Source organism: Vigna unguiculata, chromosome 8 (genome assembly GCF_004118075.2).
Source record: "Vigna unguiculata cultivar IT97K-499-35 chromosome 8, ASM411807v1, whole genome shotgun sequence".
Classification (NCBI taxonomy): domain Eukaryota; kingdom Viridiplantae; phylum Streptophyta; class Magnoliopsida; order Fabales; family Fabaceae; genus Vigna; species Vigna unguiculata.
Genome location: NC_040286.1, coordinates 5,833,555 through 5,854,349, shown reverse-complemented (window position 1 = coordinate 5,854,349; position 20,795 = coordinate 5,833,555). Strand labels below are relative to the sequence as shown.

Below are 20,795 nucleotides of genomic sequence, written 5' to 3'. Positions count from 1 at the left end.
ATTTTTGTACTCAGTGTTTCTCCACCTTCGAACTTAATGACTGTTTTGCCCTCGTCTTGTTCTTTAAGGGGTTTTTCGTAGTAGTGTCGAAGTTTGTTTCCCTATAAATTTCACTCTCATGTCTGTCTCTGTAGAGCGCGAAATTGCGTCCTTTCGGGATTCTGAGATTCGAAACAATCTTCGAAGAGTTCTCGAGTCATGCTCTAAAGTATGATCACTCACCTTTTTTTCAGGAAATTTGATTTTGTGAAATTTATTTATTTCTGTTTGTGTATAATAATAACTCTTGCAAATATTATTGGTATAGATTATTGTTTTTGCTGTTAATTTTTAAAATGAAAGCTTGATACTCTTAAAAGGAATGCTTATGTTTGTGATGTTTAGAGTTGAAAGGATACTTGTTTACTAACATGGTGATGACTGTCATGATGTTTTATACTTGGTAGTTGGTTGAGGCTGGAGATTTTCATGAGTCTGAAAACACGGTTTCGGAGCTTATCAAGTTTCTTGATTCTGTTTATGATGGTGCTGTGTCTGATCCAGATAGTGAACGTGCTGAGAATGAAGCATTTGAAGCTATATCTGAGATCCACAGATATATTTGTTCTCCTTCCCTTGACCAGGTGGGTGAATTTTCGCATTCGAGCTTTTTAAGTTTTCTTGTTTCATATCAGCCTCAGCCACCGCTTGGATGTATTTCTTTATCAGTTTTAGGAGGAGAAAAGAAAAAATGCGTTGAGTTTTTTAAGCTACTACTATTGCACTTTAGCTTTTAGAGAAGCTAATTTAAATGAGCTTCAATGAAAGGTAAGTGCATAAGTTGATTTTATCTTATGTGAGAAACTTAATTCATTTTATCTTCTTATTTTATAAAGGTTTGTGTGGAGAGATTTATTCAATTACGTCCTTGAAAAAATAAAGAAAAAAGAAAAATTTAGAGACATGAAAACACGATTCCCTGCAGTCAACAACTTGGAACCATTAGATGAAGGTCAGATGACTTGAGTCATTCAATTTCCATCCAATGGTTTCTTTACACTGGCTATGTGGAAAAGCTAGCAGCACTGAAGCTGGAACCATGGGAGGCATCTAGTTATACTTTTATTCAAGAACCCTTTTATGGGACTAGAAATGGGAGATTAATAATTCTATGGAAAACCATGTTATTATTTGTATCATATAGTCTTTCGAGCTCACAGTTTAGTGTAAAACTAAGAATGTGATGTTGATTGTTTGGTGATGTGACAGGAAGTTGTTGATGCCCTTTCCTTTGAACTGCCAAAGGCTGTTTCAAAGTTTGTGAGGATTTCAAGTAGATTTTTGGACATGGCAACTAGCATCATCGATCATTTTATAGTGAAATGTGGTCCAAGGGATATGCTCTCAATTCTCTGTAATGTGAGTTTGTTTTTATTGTGAGTAAATGTATATTAGCACTTCCAAGACACACAATTTCACTTTAATACTCCCTTGCTAGTTGACAATACTATTACCTATTGGATGTTTGTTGAACAAATTTCAATGGAGAATACAAATTAAAATATATAATGTGGAAGACACAGTTACCATCGAAACCTCCACATTTTCTGATAATCCTACATCTCATTCCACATGATGTATCTTTGGCTTGAGATCCATTTCCTTCCCTCTTTTTGACAGCCCATCACTTAACCCTCACACCTCGTACTCACTTGTATTGTTCACTTCCTGCTGGACCTTAGTCCTTCCTTACTCAGTTTGAAATATTCACTTTCTATCTGATGATCTTCTATCCAAAAGAAAACTCAAATTTCCTCATAATAACATCATAGTTTTCATGCAAAGAACTACATGTCAGTGACAGAGTGACATTTAATTGATCTATTTTTTGTTAATATATTGATCATATGCTTCTGTTAATGTAATTGAGCAGGCATTAGGTTATTCAAGTAAGATCACCAAGGCTGCCAGTTACATTGTCCCTCCGTTATCAGGGATCTCAAAGGGTAATTATTGCATTGACCTTTTAATCGATGGATAGAATACAAAACTGTAGTCTCTGTTCAATGAATGAAAGATGGAAGCAATTACCTTGTTAATTCTCTTCCAATGTAGAGCATGTAAATCACTTGGCACTGGATTCATTTCATGAACTTATTTTTTGGGTTTGGTTTTGTTGAATCTTAGTTGCTCTGTGCTTTATATGAAGATAACCAATTCCTTAATCATTAGTCACTCTGACCTTTACATTTATAACCCAGGCTCGTTCTTTTGTTCACAGCCTGAGTTGCATCAATTTATGGCTATATTATGTTTATATTGGGAAAATTGAATATAAAGTTAATTTTATTTTATATGGTTTGTAGAGATCAATTGTAGTTATTAACAAATTGTTTATTTTCCACCATTACTTTTGAAGAAAATGATAGGATCAATTTAAAAGAGATGATTTAAAAGGTATGGATGCTGTCTATTGAATTTTTGTAAATTTATAAATGAGATGAAACCACAAAAGCAGTTCCTTACAGGACTGTACGCATTTGGTTCAGCATTGTTGTGTGACAAAATCTTTTGGGTTGAACATAGTTACTTGAATGTCGAGCTTAACAGGACTGGTGACAATCAAATCTGGCACATTATTTGTTTGGGTGAAGTGGCATCATATATTTTTTACTTGACTTTGATATCTAATCTCAAATAAAATTTAATTAAAATAAATATTCTCAAGATCCTAAGCTTCAGCTTGATACTACATCACCTAGTCCTGTTAGCTGTCAATTGCAGGCAGTTTTTATTGGGCTCATTTTATTCAGCAATATGACCAAGGAAGAATTTGTCTTACGACTTAAGCAAATATTTAAACTTGAAAAGTATCTTTGATGATGAAATGCAAAACCTTAATGCTAGTTTTGGCTCACTCTGTTCTGTCAGTGATTTTAAACCACATTATTAGAAGTTTCAGCTTATACTTATATTGCCTTTTCAGTCTTTATTTCCATTCAGAGGCGTCAGTTTGAGCAAGTAAAAGAAGCTTTTCCTATAATACTTAATGTACTGAAAGTCGTGTCTTTGGAGTCAGAAGAAGAAGAAGAAGAACTTGAGGATGTATTTGACAGAGCTGTTGGGATTGCAAATTCTATATGTGAAGTTTGCAATAAATTGGTCGGTCAATTTTAAAACAATTATCTTTTCTTTGTTGAAAAACTTAAATGGCTGATTTATTTTCAACTCTTTTGCTGATATTTTTCTCTTTCCTCTTTTACATTAGGAGGGGGATGCGAAGGAGAAGCTCCAATCTCTTCTTGGTCTATATGTCCTGCAATGCATGGTGCATGTTTTTATACTGCATTAAAATTAATTGTTGCAATTTGTATTTCTTCCTAACTTTTCTTACTAAAATGGAGATATGGTTTTATTGATTTTATAATGATTTAACATGTTACCACGCACTCTCCAGGCTCTCATTTCAGCTAGTTTAGGTTATAAAGCTTCAAGATGTCATTCGTTTGTATTACAACTGTCACAAATTTCTTCATACTGTGGTTTATCATATCTCAGTCTACTAACAACTTATGAAGTTGAGACTGTGGCAGGCTCCATTTTTGGAGGTAGTACACTTGTTCACCTTGTTTCCATTAATTATTTAAAAGTAAGCACTATTTACATCACTATATATTTTTCTGTTAATCTCCTCAATTTTCCAGAAGATAAAGATCAATATATGGGTTTCTTATCCCATGTCAAACATGGTGCTGCTCTTTCAGGTTTGTGCTTGAATAATTACTCTGTAATTGAATCTATGCCTTTTCTGTTTTTCCTTTCCCTTTCACTAACCCATCGAACTCTATTTTTTTTTTAGTAATTTGGGGACTTGTCTCAGAGGAGGTTGCTTACACTGCAAAAGAGAATTTGACTGCCATCAAGGATGAACTTTGTAATAACCAAACAAAAAGGTGGCAAGCAATAGGAACATTAAAGCAAGTACTTTCCTTTGTAAATCTACCATGGGAATTAAAGAAACATGCTATCGACTTCTTGCTTTGCATCACAGATGGAAGTATCTCCAGAAACTGCAATGAGGAGCATTCTGAATGGTCATCTTATATGCCTAGTCTTTTTTCGGCTTTGCAGGTTGTGTTCACTGCAATTTGTGACTTCAGTTTGTTTATCATTGTTCAATCTTCTACTTTCTCAAATGAAGGAAAATGCTGATATGATATATGTTTCTGTTATGTTTACACATTTAACCTTTCAGGCTGTAAAAATGGCTATCATGCATGCCCCAGAGCCAGAACTTAGAAAAAAATCCTTTGCTGTGCTAAAAGGAGTGAGTTTCTAATACTAGATGCGCCTCTTTTATAGATGCAAAATGTAGTCAGAAATTTTTGAAATAGAGATATGTGATGTTTGTTGAACTGCTTGATATCTTGGGAAAATATTTCTTAAGATTTTTATGGTACTGTGCTAATGTTACTCAAACTAGGTACTTGATGATATTCCAATTTCCCAAAGATTAGACATTTTGAAAGCATTGATTACAAATACCGACTCTTCCTCAATGGTAATGCTCTACCTAAATTACAATTTGTTTAGCATTGTTCTTTATTTTCTTTTAAAAGTTAAATCATCTAATGGTGATCTTGCACCCTTTTGAAGATTGCCATTTTCATCGATCTTATCCGGAAGGAAATGCACACAGCAATCTGCAATAGTAGATCAATAGTAAAAGATGCCCCACAGATAGAAAACAAAGCATTTCCAGATACCCCGTTTTGGAATCCAGAGGTCATAGAGTTGGCTGAGTTGGTTCTAAGACCTCCACAGGGTGGACCTCCTATCCTACCTGAGCAGAGTGATGCGGTATTCTTCCTATCTTATGCGTTCTTTGTAATTTATGTTAGGTTTAATTGATCATTTGGTCTGTATATCTGCCTACACCAACTTTTCATTTTAGTTCTTATATCTAAAAACCGTACGTTATGTACACGCATTTTTTTTTTGTCTTAATTCGTGTGCCTTCATTTGTAGTAGTTTTACACTGCCAGAAAACAGAGCTTTTAGGTATAGGAACTAAAATAAAAGTTAGTGCGGATAAAGGGACCTAATGATTTATTAAACCTTTGTGTAATCCTGGTTTCTTGAAATGCATTTTCTAGAAGCATTTTGGCGTAATTGTCATTTATTTTTGGGTTATGAATATGAACTGATATGAAAAGGCTTTAAATAATGGTCTTATGTATTATATGATCCACAGATGTTGTCAGCCCTCAATCTATACAGATTTGTATTGATGACAGAATCTGCAGGTATGTAGCATCAATTAATTATCACTTATGGGAAAAATTACTGACAAGAAGTCTTGATTTAAAAAATATACTATTTGAAGCAGTGATCAGGGAGTTACAAGTTTTTGAGTTATAGAAGAAAATTTCAAAATAATCACTAATACTTGTTAAATATGAAATGAGACTTTTAAAAATGCGATTATCAATAAATTTGAACTGATAATAGAGTGTGTTGGTAGTGTTTATCTAATCTAAAAGTTATGTCTAATTTGGAAGGTTTTTTCTATTTCATTGGTAACAGAAAAGACAAACTTCACTGGAGTGCTGTCAAGGAACAATTTACTGAAGGCTTACAATGAATGGCTGCTTCCTTTGCGTACCCTAGTGACAGGTATAATGGCAGAGAGCAAGAGTGACTATGATGAGTTTTCAGTTGACACTGTATGCACCTTAAATCCACTTGAGTTGGTGTTGTACCGGTGCATTGAACTTGTGGAAGAGAAGCTAAAGCAATCCACATAAGGTGCCCTTAGCCAGGATTTATGGAAAAAATTTTGATGCATGTTATTTTTGAAATATTCATAATTTAAACATCTAAAGCAAGGCTATTGAAATGCAATTCAAATTGGAAATCATCCTTTCAGATGCAATGCAATTTCCAGCATGTTTGAAAATCGGATTCATGATGTGAAACAACTGGGAAGTTGCTTGGATGTTGATCACGGTTCTGTGTTTGGCTTGACTTGATCTTGGATGTTAAAGTTCTTCCTCTTTTATCTCTTTTATCCAGTGGAGAATTTGAGATAGAAAAGGATACTAGCAAAGGTATCTTTATGCTTTGGATGGTATCCCTGTACAATAACCTTATAACTAATAATTCTCACGAAATTAAAATACATTAAAATTGAATTCCTTTCATTTGTTTAATTTTTTATTTTTATTTTGTCTGTGTAGAGATTTAAGTATATTAAAAGATAGAATATTTTGATTATCATTAAATATAAAAAATATTCTAATACTAAATAATATTTAGTAGTTTGGAATTATTAGTTAATGATGTTTTTCGATTTATGTTAGGTGAAATTATTTTTCAATCGACTTAAAAAAATTCAATTGATGTTACTTAGAATATTTGTATTACAATTGATTAAATTTATTTTTACTTAGTATTGATCACAATTACTATAGTTATAATTATTTAGATTGATATTGATAAGAGTTATTCTTTTATAATTATTTATTTTAGGTTTTTAATCCATGTTGGCTAAGAAAGTTAATTTTATTTATATAAATTAAAACAATTTTAGTCACTGTTGATATTTTTTATGCATCGGAAGAAGTCATTAATGATGCATGTTGGGAATAAAATTGATAAAGAAAAAAGTAACCATGATAGATTTTCACCAGAAATATGTGATGGGAAAATAGTCTGTGGATATTGGTTGAAAATGTTTTAATTATAATTTACATGAATAGATGAATAGTCAATAATATTTATTTACGCCAACTAATTTTTTTTTTAATTGTAAACATTCTCAAAGAATTATTGATGCTCAATTTATTTCTTGAATAAGTAAGTTAATCTATCATTCTTACTTTTTTATGACAATTTGCAGTACTAGCCACGTTTTTTTCACAAAATAGTTTCAAAATCTTGAAAGGTGAAATTTTGAGTGAAGTATATGCATACCCCACGTTTGACATTCTCACAAAATTATACTATTCATAAAATATATATTTTTTATAGCACTAACGTTTGTCTTTATATTTCACTATTACCTTTTTCTTTGCTTTCATTTTATCTTTTCGATGATAAATAACTTTTTTGTAAAACTTTATTGTACTAACACGATTTATAAAATATGTTTACACCAATTATTGTACCAAAGAAGCGACAAAGGAATTTGAATGATACTGGACCCATTTAAAGATTTGTTTAACACCCAAATTCAACTTCAACCTTTTACCAGCTATTTAAATACTTAGACGAAATAATAATAATAATAATAATAGTAATAATAATAATAATATAACTTTTTTCTAGTATATATTTTCATATCTGTTTGAATATCATTTAATATTGTTAGAATATTTGGAAGAGTTTCTTTATAAGCATTAAAAAAATAAGCTAAAATTAGTTTTGTACAAACTAAAATTAGTTTATGAATAAGTTAGTTTATAAAACATATATATATATATATATATATATATATATATATATAATAAAAAATAATATTTTGTATACAAAATAATTTTCTATAAATATTTGTATACCATGACTTTCTTATAGTTTGTCTTTTTCTTTTTAAGAGATAACAAGCTGAATCATCTTAAACATTGATAAGTTGGCATGATAACATGAGCAAAAATATAAACTAAAATACCCTTTTATGATTTGAATATATTATTTTAAATTTTTCTTGATTTTTTATAAGACTTATTTTTATGTATTACTTACATTAATTACTTTTTATTATAATTAAATAAATTTAATGTTATTAAATAGATTAACCTATTTTAGATAAATATAAATTAATTATCTATGTTTTATATTTAGAGACAGGAGATTATGAAAAAAAAAACATTTACAGAAGAGGAGATATCTAACAAAACCATTCAGATGACAAATATGTTAAAGAGCCGTTAATATTTATTTCTTTCATTATGTCTTATGTGTACAATTTTAAAATTTTAACAGAGGAACATTTATTCAAAACATGAATATTAGCATACTTAACCACATTAACTGATGTTATTTAGTGACAAGAGATACCACAACCAATATTTTGGCCCGTCAAATTGACGGACTGAATTAGAACGAGTTGACGAATCAAAATCTTTAATCTACTTCATCTCTTTTAACATGGGTTGATGAGTTGGTCTGTCGGGCCTAATTCGTTTTACTACCCCTAAAAAAACTGCACTACAAGACAGATTATATCATCGAAATAGATTGAGCCACATGAACTGAATCTTAAGTGTCACCCTTAGAATGATAATGTTGTTGTATATTTGTATTAATTGTTTTCTCACCACCAGAATTAGCTTTGATATCTTGTAATATTTTATAATTAGATAAACCATGACCAATTATTCTCCGATTTAAACAAAATAGATACAATTTATCTTACTCCACATGAGCAATAAATACATATCTTCTCCTTTCTACCAAAATTTGGTTAGGTAATTCAGATAACAAATCAACGTAAACCAAAACACAACCAAAAAATTCATGAGACTTATTCTTGATATAAGCATCCAAAAATAAAGGTATGTCAATTCCATGTGCAATTGAAAAAATCGTCTTCAATTGTGAATATTACAAAAGAAGACGGTATATACAAACCCAACATTGAGTTTTTTTTAGTTTCATAGATGTGTAGAGACAGAGTCCTTTGTCCAAGCAAAACACAAAGAATAATAGGAGATAAATTCCAATTTCCTCCTCTGAACTAAGTTTTAAGGATGACAATGTGGGATGAGTCATGTAAGTGGATTTGCTAGCTCATAAACAAAAGAGCAAAGAAGATTGGATAATTTAGCCTATTGATCAATTTAGGTTGTCTCGCATAACCCGCAACCCACGCAGGATAATGGCGGGGCGAGGTGATCTAACTCGTATAACCCATAAAAAGAAATTATCATATTTTAATCTATAAGTCAAACACATTACAAAAAAACATTAATTTTACCTGGGGTTATTTAAGAGAGGTTATAATAACCTCAAGAAAAAAACATGCTTACGGAGGATTTCTAAACCTTGATAATTACCAAAGTCTTTTTGTCAAATCCAAGTTAAAATATTATTCGCCTTCTCTATTTCATCTTTTCAGACCTTTTGAATATTTCTTCCTTTGCTTCGAATAAGTGCCTAGAAAAACATTTTTAGAACTAGCATGCATCTTGCTTTCGATAGTGCATCTTCCTCCTCTTGATGGTGCGCCTTCTTCGTTCCGGTGTGTTGTAGGTCTTCCAGAATTAGGATACAATACATTCTCTTCTCTTGTTCATACAATCCACACCTTAATATGTTTACAATCTCTCAATCTCTAATTCTCTTCTCTTCATCTCTACTTCATCTCTCAATCTTAGTTAAAAACCTTTTGTTTCCCTCTCTTCTAGCTTCCAATTTGTCCGCATTTCTCTTTTCCAATCTTCACCCTTCAATTGCAACTTCGAATTGGTAATGGTTTTCTATTCATTCTCTTTGGCTTTCGATTTTTTTTTTTCACTTTCATGTTAATTTCTCAATTTCCCTCTTTCATCCAAATTTGTTCTACGTTTGGACCGCCTACGTTCGTGTTGTTTCATAGCTACTTCACGTGTTCACAATTACAACTTGTAGGTATTTTTATTTTTGCCTCTCATAAAAAATTAAATGGTCTTTTCTTGGAAGCTAAAACAGAGGGACTGTTTTGTTTTCTTTCTTCTGACTTTGTTTTATTCTATGCAATGCATGGATTCACTTCATAGAAATGCATAAATCTAATAAATTAGAGAGTGGTGACAGTGACAAAGGTGATTTAGTATTCTTTTTTCTTGTTATGTTGGATTGGTTATATTGGCAGTGTCCTAGCATCAGTCTTGGTGAACTCAAAAAACGATTATTAGGTTACTTCTCTTTGGTCAATACATTTGAATTTTGATGCATATATTTGTGTGAACAATCAAATTTTACTTTTTTTTTAGATTTGGATTTTGGAACATGCACGCAAAAGCCAAACACACGTCAACCTTCTACCAAGTTACTATCTATGTGCAAGTATATGATACTTGTGCATATATATAAACTATTTAATTGTTTGCAAAAGATTAATTAAAGAGTTTAATATGTGTGCCACTATATACTTACATAACCAATTATAGTGAAAGTGTTAGTTCTTTAGAAGAAACGTTTGGGAAGAAGATGACAGTGAATACCAAATGGACAAAAGGTGATTTCTATTTCAGATTTAGTAAACTTCAATTATTATGCCTTGTGATCTACACTAAAATGGACAAAAGACAAACTTTGAACTTTTTTTAAATATCAAATGCATATTAATTATAAAAATGTGTAAGAATTATCTATCTTTGCAAACACTTTGAATAATAATTGACAAGAGAGAGTCCGCCACATGGCACCAACGTGGAAAGATAGTAATTTAAAAGAAGTTCTTTCTTTTATGCTTATTTCGTATTGACAAGTTTCTAATTTAGATTTGGAATCAGATTTCCAATTCTTACTTTTTGAGGTGCTTATACAAGACTTGCTTAATCTTTATACTTATTAAAGTTGTTCTTCTCTACTAATTAAGGTTGTTTCCATTGAATTCAGAGAATGGTCGTTATTTGATACCTTGTTGAATGTTCTCCTGATCATACATAAAAAGATTTTATTTTTTACATGGATTGAATTTGATAAAAATGCAATGAGATATGTTTATAGTGAAAAGTCATTTCCATTTTCTTGTTTTCGTGAGTAAATTAATCTCATAATTGTTGATGGTGATTGACACTCTATTGCTTATATATATATATATATATATATATATATATATATATATATATATATATATATATATATATATATATATATATAAGTATGTTGCTCTATTACTATTGAGGTTCTGATGCAAAAAAAAAATATTTTGTAATGGGGGCAACAGAAGCTGAGGTGTAGAAATATAACATGATAATATGTTGCTATCTTTTTGAAAATTTATGGTATAATCACTTGTCCACAATGAAATGTTGAAAATTAAATATATAATTTTTATGGTATATTTTGTGTAACCACATGTCACTGTATGTATCTTGGTGGGTTCTACACGTCAATATCCTTGCATATTGAATTATTCCTCTCAAATAGTGAAGGCTTTTGCACATGGAGAAAAAAAGGGGAATATAGATGAGAGTTTCTAGTCACTTTTGTAGTTATTTTGCCTCCTTTTTTCTGAAATAATTTGTTTCCATCCTTGAATAAAATAGAAAATAACTTAGTGATTTTAATGTCTTCCTCTCTCTGTTTTTAGCATTATTTTGTTGTTAACATTGTTTTGTTTACAACACCAAATTCCCTGTGTTTAGTCTGAATGTACTCCTCATGAATCAAGGGAACCTTCTGGAGATGATTAAGAGAGTAATGAGAAAGTTGATAGTAAGGTAATGGATCACTGTATATTTCTTTTCTGCTTATTCCATGCTCATCTTTTACAGGTTTCAATTTAATCATTGTAGAGAACTTGGAAGGATACATGGTTTATTTCACACATTTGAATGTTCACAAGAAACCAACTTTAATGCTTTGGATATCTTGATATCAAACATGAATGATTTTTTATTGATGCTTTTAAAGAATATTTATGTTTAGGTGCTAAGACGTCAAACTCAAAATGTCGACTACAAAAGAAGGTGGAAACTGAATTTATGGGAAGTTAGCTAGTGTTTAGAATATGATTCTTGCTTAGGCTTATGTTCAACAATTAGAAACAAGTCATGTGAAGCTCATGCTTTGTACAAAGCTTTTATTTATTTTATTTTCTTATTCATTTACTCAATCCTTGAACGTGAGCTAGTTCTCTTTCCCGCATTTAGTATTGATTAATTGCTATTGTTTTTTGTTAGCTTAGACAATAGTTTATTTTTATGTTTCCTTGTTCATGAAAGGTTGAACTTTGACATATTTATTTTATGTTGGTCTTAATTCTATATGTTTGTTTAGTTTATTTCAATTTTATTGTCAATAGTAAACTCATGGAGTGCAACAAAGATGTGACACATTAAAATAAAATTATTGTTACAATATTTGTCTAGGAAAGTTTTAAAGCTTTGGTAAACCTGAAAGTCAATCACTATACAAGGTAAGCCAACAAAACTAGTTCACAATTCTTATGTGGAACAGTCAACACAACTTGTTTTTTACAAACCAAATGTAGGACAGGCTAAATATGAATTGTCATCCTTATTAAATCTTTAACTTGCAAAACTAAATTCCACTAAAGGGACTATTGTTTAGGGTTTCTTTTCTAATCCCCACACCTATTTAAATATGAACTTGGGTGTTGATATAGTATAGTGACTCTTACTGAAGATCAAGTTGATTGGTGCTTAATGATGCATTGACCTTAATAGTTGTTGGTTATTTATAATTAAGATAGTTTCCTCTTTGGGATTTCATATCGATGGGGTTGTTTAATGGATCAGGGACAATGATATTCCTCTAAATCATCTTCAACTGTGTGGACATAAAATCGTACATTTTCCTAAGTTCTCAATAATATATGTTATATTTGTTTGTTATAATTACCTTCTCCTTGCATTGAGGAAGATGTAGTCTCTCTGTAAATTGTTAAGGAATATCTTGTTGGTTTCTAGGAGTGCAAAAATCATTTGCATAGGTGTATTTTGTTGATAAAATGTATAAACCCTTCACACACTTAGATTTTTGTAAGAAGCTTGATATGACTTGAAAGCATTTTGGTCAATAGAAGACAATTCTTCATGACAAAAGATTGTATAAATTTGTTTTCTTTTCACTAAAGGTTATAAGAAGGGTTATTGTAATAATTATTTTATTTTATTTTTTTAATAAATTTTTATATGATAACAAATAATTAATGAACTTTAAAGTGTCAATATATTTAAGATATCAAGTTCATAATTAAAGTGTCAATATATTTAAGATATCAAGTTCATAATGATGTCTACAATAACCTTATTGGAACTAAATTGAGAAATTCATTTATATAGATATTGATTGCTAAGTCTTTTGGTTTTACTATTTAAACTTTTGCATATTCTTACATATATGGAATAATAGTCGTCTTTATCTTTTTCATTACAACATGATACCTTTTCCCATTATAATATGGCATCTTTTCGAATTTTCTATTCTTAATTTTTGCATCATGCCTATTACTTTTATCAAATGAATAATGATATTTCTTGTATAAAATTAACTTATTTATTTTAGAATTAAAATAATTTTAATTATCTCTAACCAAAATTTATAAAATATCAGATCGATGTATTTAAAAAACATAACATAAAAATAACACAAAACAAAATCAAGAAGAAAAATACGAATTCGGAGTTATTCTTATTTTCTCATAAACAATCACTACAAAAGAAAAAAATATTGATCTTTAAAGAAGAAAAAAATTATGCATAAAAGCATTACTCAAAACAAACATGTAGGAAACAATTCTTCATAACACTCATAAAAAATATTATGTATATAAACTTGTACTTTCTCATTTCATTTATTTATTATAAAACAACCCTAACAAGAAAAGTTAATGGATCCATATAACTAAAGGACAAAATCTTTGAACTTTTGAATTCATATATTACTAGAAAAATAATCCTCACGTGTTAGGTCGATTATGGTTAGAATTTTGGTGAAGATGCACGTTACCTACTATTAATCAATTATACATATACATAAGATTATATATATACTATATATGTATGTCCTTTTCTCTTTTTCTTATGATAAAACTTAATGATTTGTGATTTATTAGTGTTATGCATGTTAATTATTTATCAGTGACAAGAGACTCGGAAAAAAAATTGTCTCTAATGTTTGTAATGATATAGCATGATTAAGAATAAAGGAACCCTAACAATAATAATAACCACTCATTCATTAATAATTTTTTCATACAAGCTCAAATTGAACCAACCCTAATAAGTACTTTCAAGAACAAACCAAACCTCAACGACCAACCCAAGAATAGCTAAATATAAGAAGGTACGAAGAAAATGTACCTACAAGTTTTTAACACTATTAATGAAAATTCACTTAAATTACTATTAATCAAAATTAGTATTGTTTTTAAACATTTTTTTAAACAATGAAAGAATATATTTTTCTTATTTTATTTTTTGTATCATGTAATTACTACTATTTATAATATATATATATATATATATATATATAGAGAGAGAGAGAGAGAGGAAATTCTATCACTGTCTCTATTGTAATTACTACCATTTATAATATATAGGAAACTAAATTAACATAATTTGAACCCTAAACTGAAATCAAACATTTGCAATATATATATATATATATATATATATATATATATATATATATATATATAAAAGACTCAACAAACATATATAAGGATTAATACCACACAATTACGATACCCGAGGAACCAAAAGGTAAATTAAAATATTTATTTCAAAACTAAAATTAGTTTATACAAACTAGTTTATAAAAAAAAAAACTTCAAAAAAATATTTTTAATATATATATATATATATATATATATATAACCTAATTTTAAGTTAGACAAAATTATTTAATTTTATTGATGTTTACCTCGAATTTTTTTATAAAAACTCAATAACAAATTTGTATAGCTAGGACCATTAAGCTTGTAGATTTACAGAATTATGTCAATTTGAATAATACTTCCAAATTTTAAGTATATAAGTACCAAAATATTTTTTGAAAAAAATCTCAGTATAATGATTGATCGTCCAAAGACAGTAATAGGTTCAGAGTTTGAAGAATATGCTTTAATTTGAGTTAACAATTATTTTTAACCAATAATCTTCCATTAGCTACCAATGATTCGATGAAGCATTATGATGATGCTTTTAAGATTTTTCTTATCCATGAGCTGTGACAGTGACGTTTGTGATTGTGAGTATTAACTATATTTAGACTTTCCTTCAAAATGAAGAAAACTTACCACGCAATTTACCTAATTATTTATTTATTTTCCCTTTGATTATGGCATTTTCGTTTTCAAATGACCCTAAATTAGAACAAAGATTTTCACAACAAGCCCTCTAAAAATAGTTATTGTATGTAAAACGAATCAAATTTAACTCACACATGTTTTAAAATTCATATTGTCGCAAACATAGAAAGATTATATATGTAGATTTGTTCAATCTTCCCACGTCACTTGATTAGGGTTCGTCACATGGGGCCAGATTAAAGAAAAAAGAGAAAAATTCAAATTGATTGGTTTAGGTTTTGTGGGAGGCAATTTTGCCAAAAACAAAAAAATCCAACTTAAGCTAATAAATTAAGTTTATGAACTACCAGCTAAAAGTTGAATAATGAAAAATTAGTTTATCGAAATAGAAGTATATGATTAAATTAATTGTTAAAGTAATTAACATTAACCTCTTTTTTTTCCATAATGATTTGAATGAAATCTATTAAAAAAAATTGTGGTGATGGTTCACAAGTTTCTATTTCCTTCTTTAAATTTTGGGCTTAAAGATTTTGGGTGTTTGTTTCAGACATTGAAAACAATGCACGAGTGCACATGATTGTCGTGCAGTTGCCCCCACCTTAAAATTGAATCTCATATGTTCAAAGTTGTCCCTTTTCCTTCCATTGAGAAAGCATGAGAAAGACAGTTAAAGAAGGAAGAGATAAAGGAGAAAGATGAGACAGAGAATGCTCAAATAAAAAAAGCGTCAAAAAAGATAACAAAAAAAGAAAAATGTTGTTTTTTCGGAAGTTTAAAAGAAGAGGTCAAGTCTCAAAGATCCCAAAACACACTCTCACTTTCTCTCACTCAGTGATGGTTTTTGTTTTTGTGTTTGTGTGACACAACAACCTTTCTTTCTTTCTTTTTTTTCTTTCTTTCTTTCTTTCACTCACACATCTATTCTATCTTTATCTTCATGTTTTCTTAGAAAGAAACAATGAAAACGAAGCTTCTTCTCTTTCTTCTCATGCTCCTCCTTATTCTCCACAAACCCATTTCGACTCTTGCCTCTCCATACCCTTTTGCTCCCTCACCTCAAGTTCCACCCTTTTCTCCATTTCCCAATTCAATGTCTGCTTCCTCTCCAGGTTCTTCCCTTTTTTTTTCTGTGTTTATGTTTTTTTCTTGGTTATTCACGGTTTTTTTCGGGGACAATTATGTTCAGATACTAAATGTAGATACTTGATGCAATTTATGTTTGTCTGTTGCTGCGTCTGATTCATTACTTAAGTTTTTGTTCCATTTTGTTGTCCCTGTCACAATCTGTGTCACTTCTGATGGGAGTTGGCATCCAACAGTTTCGAATTTGAAATTGAAAATCATGATAGGCACTTAATGCTGATAGCATGTAGTAACTAATTTTTATTCATTTCTTGGACTAGTGCGTTTTGGATCCTACACTACCCTTTTGCTTAAACTCTATTAACTTGTCATTAATGGTTTGAAATTTGAATGAACTGCACATATTTTGTTTCCATGTGTTTGATTTGTGCTCACTGCCATATACTGCATATTGCTCAGGAATTGTGATGGGGGCTGAACAGCGGCAAATGGATTCGCACAAGAAAATGGTAATTGCCATTGCCATAGCCAGCACTTCACTTGGTGCAGTCATTTTGAGTGTGTTGTGCATCTGGATTTATCATACCAAGTACCCTTCAAAATCCAAAGGGAAAAACGTTCAAAGATCAGGTTTTTTCTCCTTTTTTTCACAATTCCATTTCTCAAAATCTCATGAAATTTGGTTTGGTTAAACTTTTTTTCATTTGCATTTTTCTGTTTTCACTCTGTTTCCTATTTTCTGAAGTTTATGTAAGGAAACAATGAAAACAGAAAACAATAACAGTTGTTTTCACTGTTTTCAATGCAAACCTTTGAAATCAAGAACTGAAGTTAAAAAAAAAGAAAAGCTTTTCTTTTTTCAAACCAAAAGATCCCTTAGGTTTCTATTTTGCTTCACAAATCACTATTTTGGAATGTCAAATAAATTTGCTTTCTTGGTATTGTCTGAGGTTTGTAATTTTTTTTTCCTTTTTTCTGTAATTTGAATCCCAAGATGCTGAGAAAGGGCTAACTTCAGCACCAACTCTGAGTAAATTCAGTTCTATAAAGCTGGTTGGTAAGAAAGGGTGTGTTCCAATAATTGATTATAAGCAAATAGAAAAAGCCACCGGCAATTACAAGGAAAGTAACATCTTAGGTGAGGGAGGTTTTGGATGTGTTTACAAAGCACGTTTGGAGGATAATTTAGAAGTTGCCGTTAAGAAATTGCACTGTGAAAATCCGTGTGCTGAGCAAGAATTTGAGGTAATCCTTGCTAATAATTTATTCATGCTTCTCTCTCTTTTATTTTTTTCATTATTATATTGAATAGTTGTGCTTCTATGAATTTACAGAACGAGGTGGAATTGTTAAGTAAAATTCAACATCCAAATGTAATCTCTCTTCTGGGATGTAGCAGTAATGAAGATACAAGGATTATTGTCTATGAATTGATGCACAATGGATCATTGGAAACACAATTACATGGTAAAACATTGTTTTATATGATTTATTACCTAGTATAAGACACATGATTAAGATATAATGAGGTCAGTTATAAAATTATTATTATTTGAAGGACCTTCTCATGGCTCAGCATTGACTTGGCATTTGAGGATGAAGATTGCTCTTGACACAGCAAGGTGACCTTCCCTAAACAGTTCTTTATCTATATCATTCTATTTGCTTAGAAGCAATGCTACCTTCACTCTTTTCCATGCACTCTTTTATTATTGTTAAAATTTGTTTGAAGTCACAAAATAATAAATTTTAAAACTACTGTCATTTAGTTTTCTAATATAGGATGAGTTTATTTGTGTTTTTTTTTTAATATTGTATATATAAAATAAACATATTTATGAGTTTTTTTCTAAAAAAAAAAAAATTGCCTAGTATTATGCTTTTTTTTTTAAAAAAAGAAGCAAATCTTACCTACTTCTTAAATAAGTGATCTTATTAAAAATTATTTATTTCAAACACTTTTATGTGTAACCAAACTGATTTATAATACTAATTACTTCTTTTTTTCATTTCTTCCCCTGATAATCTTTTTTAGAATGCTGGTTTTGTGTTAAATTGTTTCCAGAAAAAGGCTATGATAGTGAAGGAGTATAATTTAATTACATTAAATAATTTTCGGTTAATGATGAAGTGTGTTAAAAGAGTGTGAGTGTGTTTGCAATTTTTTATCTGGTTTATTGTGTCTTTTGTTGACAAGGTATTTGATTAATGTCAAGCAGGGGATTAAAATATCTGCATGAACACTGTTACCCTGCTGTGATCCATAGAGATCTGAAATCTTCTAATATTCTTTTAGATATAAAGTTCAATGCCAAGGTAAAACAAAAGGGCCACCTTCAATTTGCTGCATTTATTATTCTCTTTTTGTACCATACAATTTCATAGAGTTCACAAAAGCTTCTTTTCTGCGTGTTGTTACTGGTGGATTCAGCTTTCAGATTTTGGCCTTGCCATAACCAATGGGACCCAAAACAAGAATAATATCAAGCTTTCAGGCACGTTGGGTTACGTAGCCCCGGAGTATCTTTTAGATGGTATGAACTGAACTCATATGACATAATTTCATAGCATATGCAATGGTCTGACAAGTTGCTAAATGTTTAAAACTTTCAACATAACAGATCCAAGATAATTGTATTTTTGGACAATTGATGCATTAATTATCCAAAGGGTGAGTTTGAAAGTGTGATCTGTGCAAGAAACTATTACATGATTGGATGATTCTGAACAAATCCTCACATAACTTACAGATTTTCATAGTGTAGTTCTATGTGTGCAGATAAATTTTCAAATTTAATTACAGAACAACAATTATGAAACTAATATTGTGTGTAAATTGTTTTCCTTTTGTTAATTATTTTTCGCAAATTGAAAAAGCTGATTAAGTTTGATGTGAAGATTGATTGAAGTTATTATGAACACATGATAGTCCTGATCCATTTAATAGCTTTTAAATGTGTGTACCTTGTGCTTCTCTTGGGAATGTACGTGCCATCTGATCTGGCATGTTATAAGATTATTTATTAAATTAATATGTTGTCTGTTACACCTTACAGACCCATATGCCTAGTTTGCTCCAGCTGCTTCTTGTCAGTGATAAAAAAGAATAATGGTAATAATAAATGTCCTAAGGGTGGGAACTGAAATTTGTTCTCAGCTAGTTCAATTGATTCCTGTCTTAGAGATGAGAAACATTGGAAGTATAATAATACCTTTGTTTTATTCAGTTGAAAACTTTGATCATATGGCAAGTTTATTTTTAATTATCAAGGGAGTTTGTGAATCAAACTACTACACGTTAATAACGAGATGTTCTTGGATCACTTTTCCAGGGATGTTCTTGGAACATGAGAAACAGTTATTGCAAAACTTTAACTGTTATCTATTTGAAGTTTCATTTTTGATTATTTTTTGCAGGTAAATTGACTGATAAAAGTGATGTATATGCTTTTGGAGTTGTGCTGCTGGAGCTTCTCTTGGGAAAGAAGCCTGTGGAAAAACTAGCACCAGCTCAATGCCAATCTATTGTCACATGGGTACTGTTTTCTTGATGATCATGAAATTTAACTGGGTTGGTATTGGGAATGACATGTAGCTATTTATGATGTTTGCAGGCCATGCCACAGCTCACAGACAGATCTAAGCTTCCAAACATCGTGGATCCTGTAATTAAGGATACAATGGACCCCAAACACTTGTACCAGGTTTGAATGCGTCGGAAACAGTTTTTTCTTTTGTAAGTGTTTATGAAATAGACTTTGCTTAACTACAACATTGACCTTGTACTTTGTAGGTTGCTGCAGTGGCCGTGCTGTGCGTGCAACCAGAGCCAAGTTACCGACCCTTAATTGCAGATGTTCTCCACTCACTCATTCCTCTTGTCCCTGTAGAGCTTGGTGGAACACTTAAAGTAGCACAGCTGCCACAGCAAGTATTACCTGGTAACCCACATGAGGATTCTAGTCCATGATCAGTTTGAGACAGCATCACTCATTGATAATCCTTCAATGACATGTTTTGTGATTCTCTCTACCCAACTAGTGAGGCTTCATCAAGGCTTGATATTACAGAAAGATCCAAGACAACTACACTGATTTTGTAATAAACACAGCCCGGGAGTGTGACAACAGATAGATTGAGGAAAAGAGCAGGCTTAATAGTATTGGATTATGATAAATGCGAGCAAATCGGTTTCACTTTTGTGGAAATAATTGTGTATATAGGATCAGATCATTGAATTGTTCAGAGAGACTCTTACTGTCTTTATTCCCTCTTTCGCCATAACAGCAAACCAGACTACAAATAATTCGTACATACTAACAACGTTCTCCGATTCACTGTCTGCTACTGTATTTCCTAAAAAACTTGATACAGTAAAATACAGTATAAAAGAATGTTACATTATTTGGATTCTTCTAAATTTGATACTAAATCAAGAGATGTATAAAATTTAAGAATCCCTACTCCTTTCTTCCCTGCATTTCCTTCCAACAACATTGTATAAAGGAATTTCAACATGGTAACTTGTCCAGATTCTATGCAGATGACGAAGACATTCTTGCCTTTAAATTTTTGGTTCAAGTAGGAAAACCATATATATTCAATTGTTTTACGTTCTTGGTTCCAAAATACCTCATCACCATTCACAATAATTGACGCGTGAAATCTCAGGGTATCTCTATCAACATAAATGATTCGATCACAGTTGAAGGAGGATTAACAAAAGAAAAAAAGGTACCCATCA

General features: G+C 30.6%; 2 protein-coding genes across 4 annotated transcripts; both read left to right on the top strand.

Annotated features, from left to right (window-relative positions):
• Window positions 1-13: 13 nt before the first annotated feature.
• On the top strand, window positions 14-6,152 carry LOC114194147 (aberrant root formation protein 4). 2 transcript variants are annotated; one of them, XM_028084226.1, is made up of 14 exons: window positions 14-208; window positions 447-623; window positions 1,249-1,398; window positions 1,913-1,985; window positions 2,966-3,141; window positions 3,248-3,307; window positions 3,437-3,587; window positions 3,687-3,743; window positions 3,839-4,110; window positions 4,235-4,306; window positions 4,463-4,540; window positions 4,636-4,839; window positions 5,234-5,285; window positions 5,566-6,152. In XM_028084226.1, exons 1-14 carry the CDS (start codon window positions 119-121, stop codon window positions 5,784-5,786), a joined length of 1,833 nt encoding a protein of 610 aa, XP_027940027.1. In that variant the 5' UTR covers window positions 14-118; the 3' UTR covers window positions 5,787-6,152. The 2 variants fall into 2 exon arrangements, with proteins under 2 accessions (XP_027940027.1, XP_027940026.1); XM_028084225.1 differs by having other exon boundaries at window positions 3,684-3,743.
• A 9,445-nt stretch (window positions 6,153-15,597) lies between these two features.
• On the top strand, window positions 15,598-20,393 carry LOC114194119 (probable receptor-like protein kinase At1g80640). Of its 2 annotated transcripts, none has more exons than XM_028084180.1 (10): window positions 15,598-15,752; window positions 16,511-16,681; window positions 17,046-17,296; window positions 17,386-17,518; window positions 17,610-17,673; window positions 18,271-18,367; window positions 18,483-18,585; window positions 19,469-19,587; window positions 19,666-19,755; window positions 19,845-20,393. In XM_028084180.1, exons 1-10 carry the CDS (start codon window positions 15,722-15,724, stop codon window positions 20,019-20,021), a joined length of 1,236 nt encoding a protein of 411 aa, XP_027939981.1. In that variant the 5' UTR covers window positions 15,598-15,721; the 3' UTR covers window positions 20,022-20,393. The 2 variants fall into 2 exon arrangements, with proteins under 2 accessions (XP_027939981.1, XP_027939980.1); XM_028084179.1 differs by lacking the exon at window positions 15,598-15,752 and adding an exon at window positions 15,773-16,077.
• The last annotated feature ends 402 nt before the right edge of the window (window positions 20,394-20,795 follow it).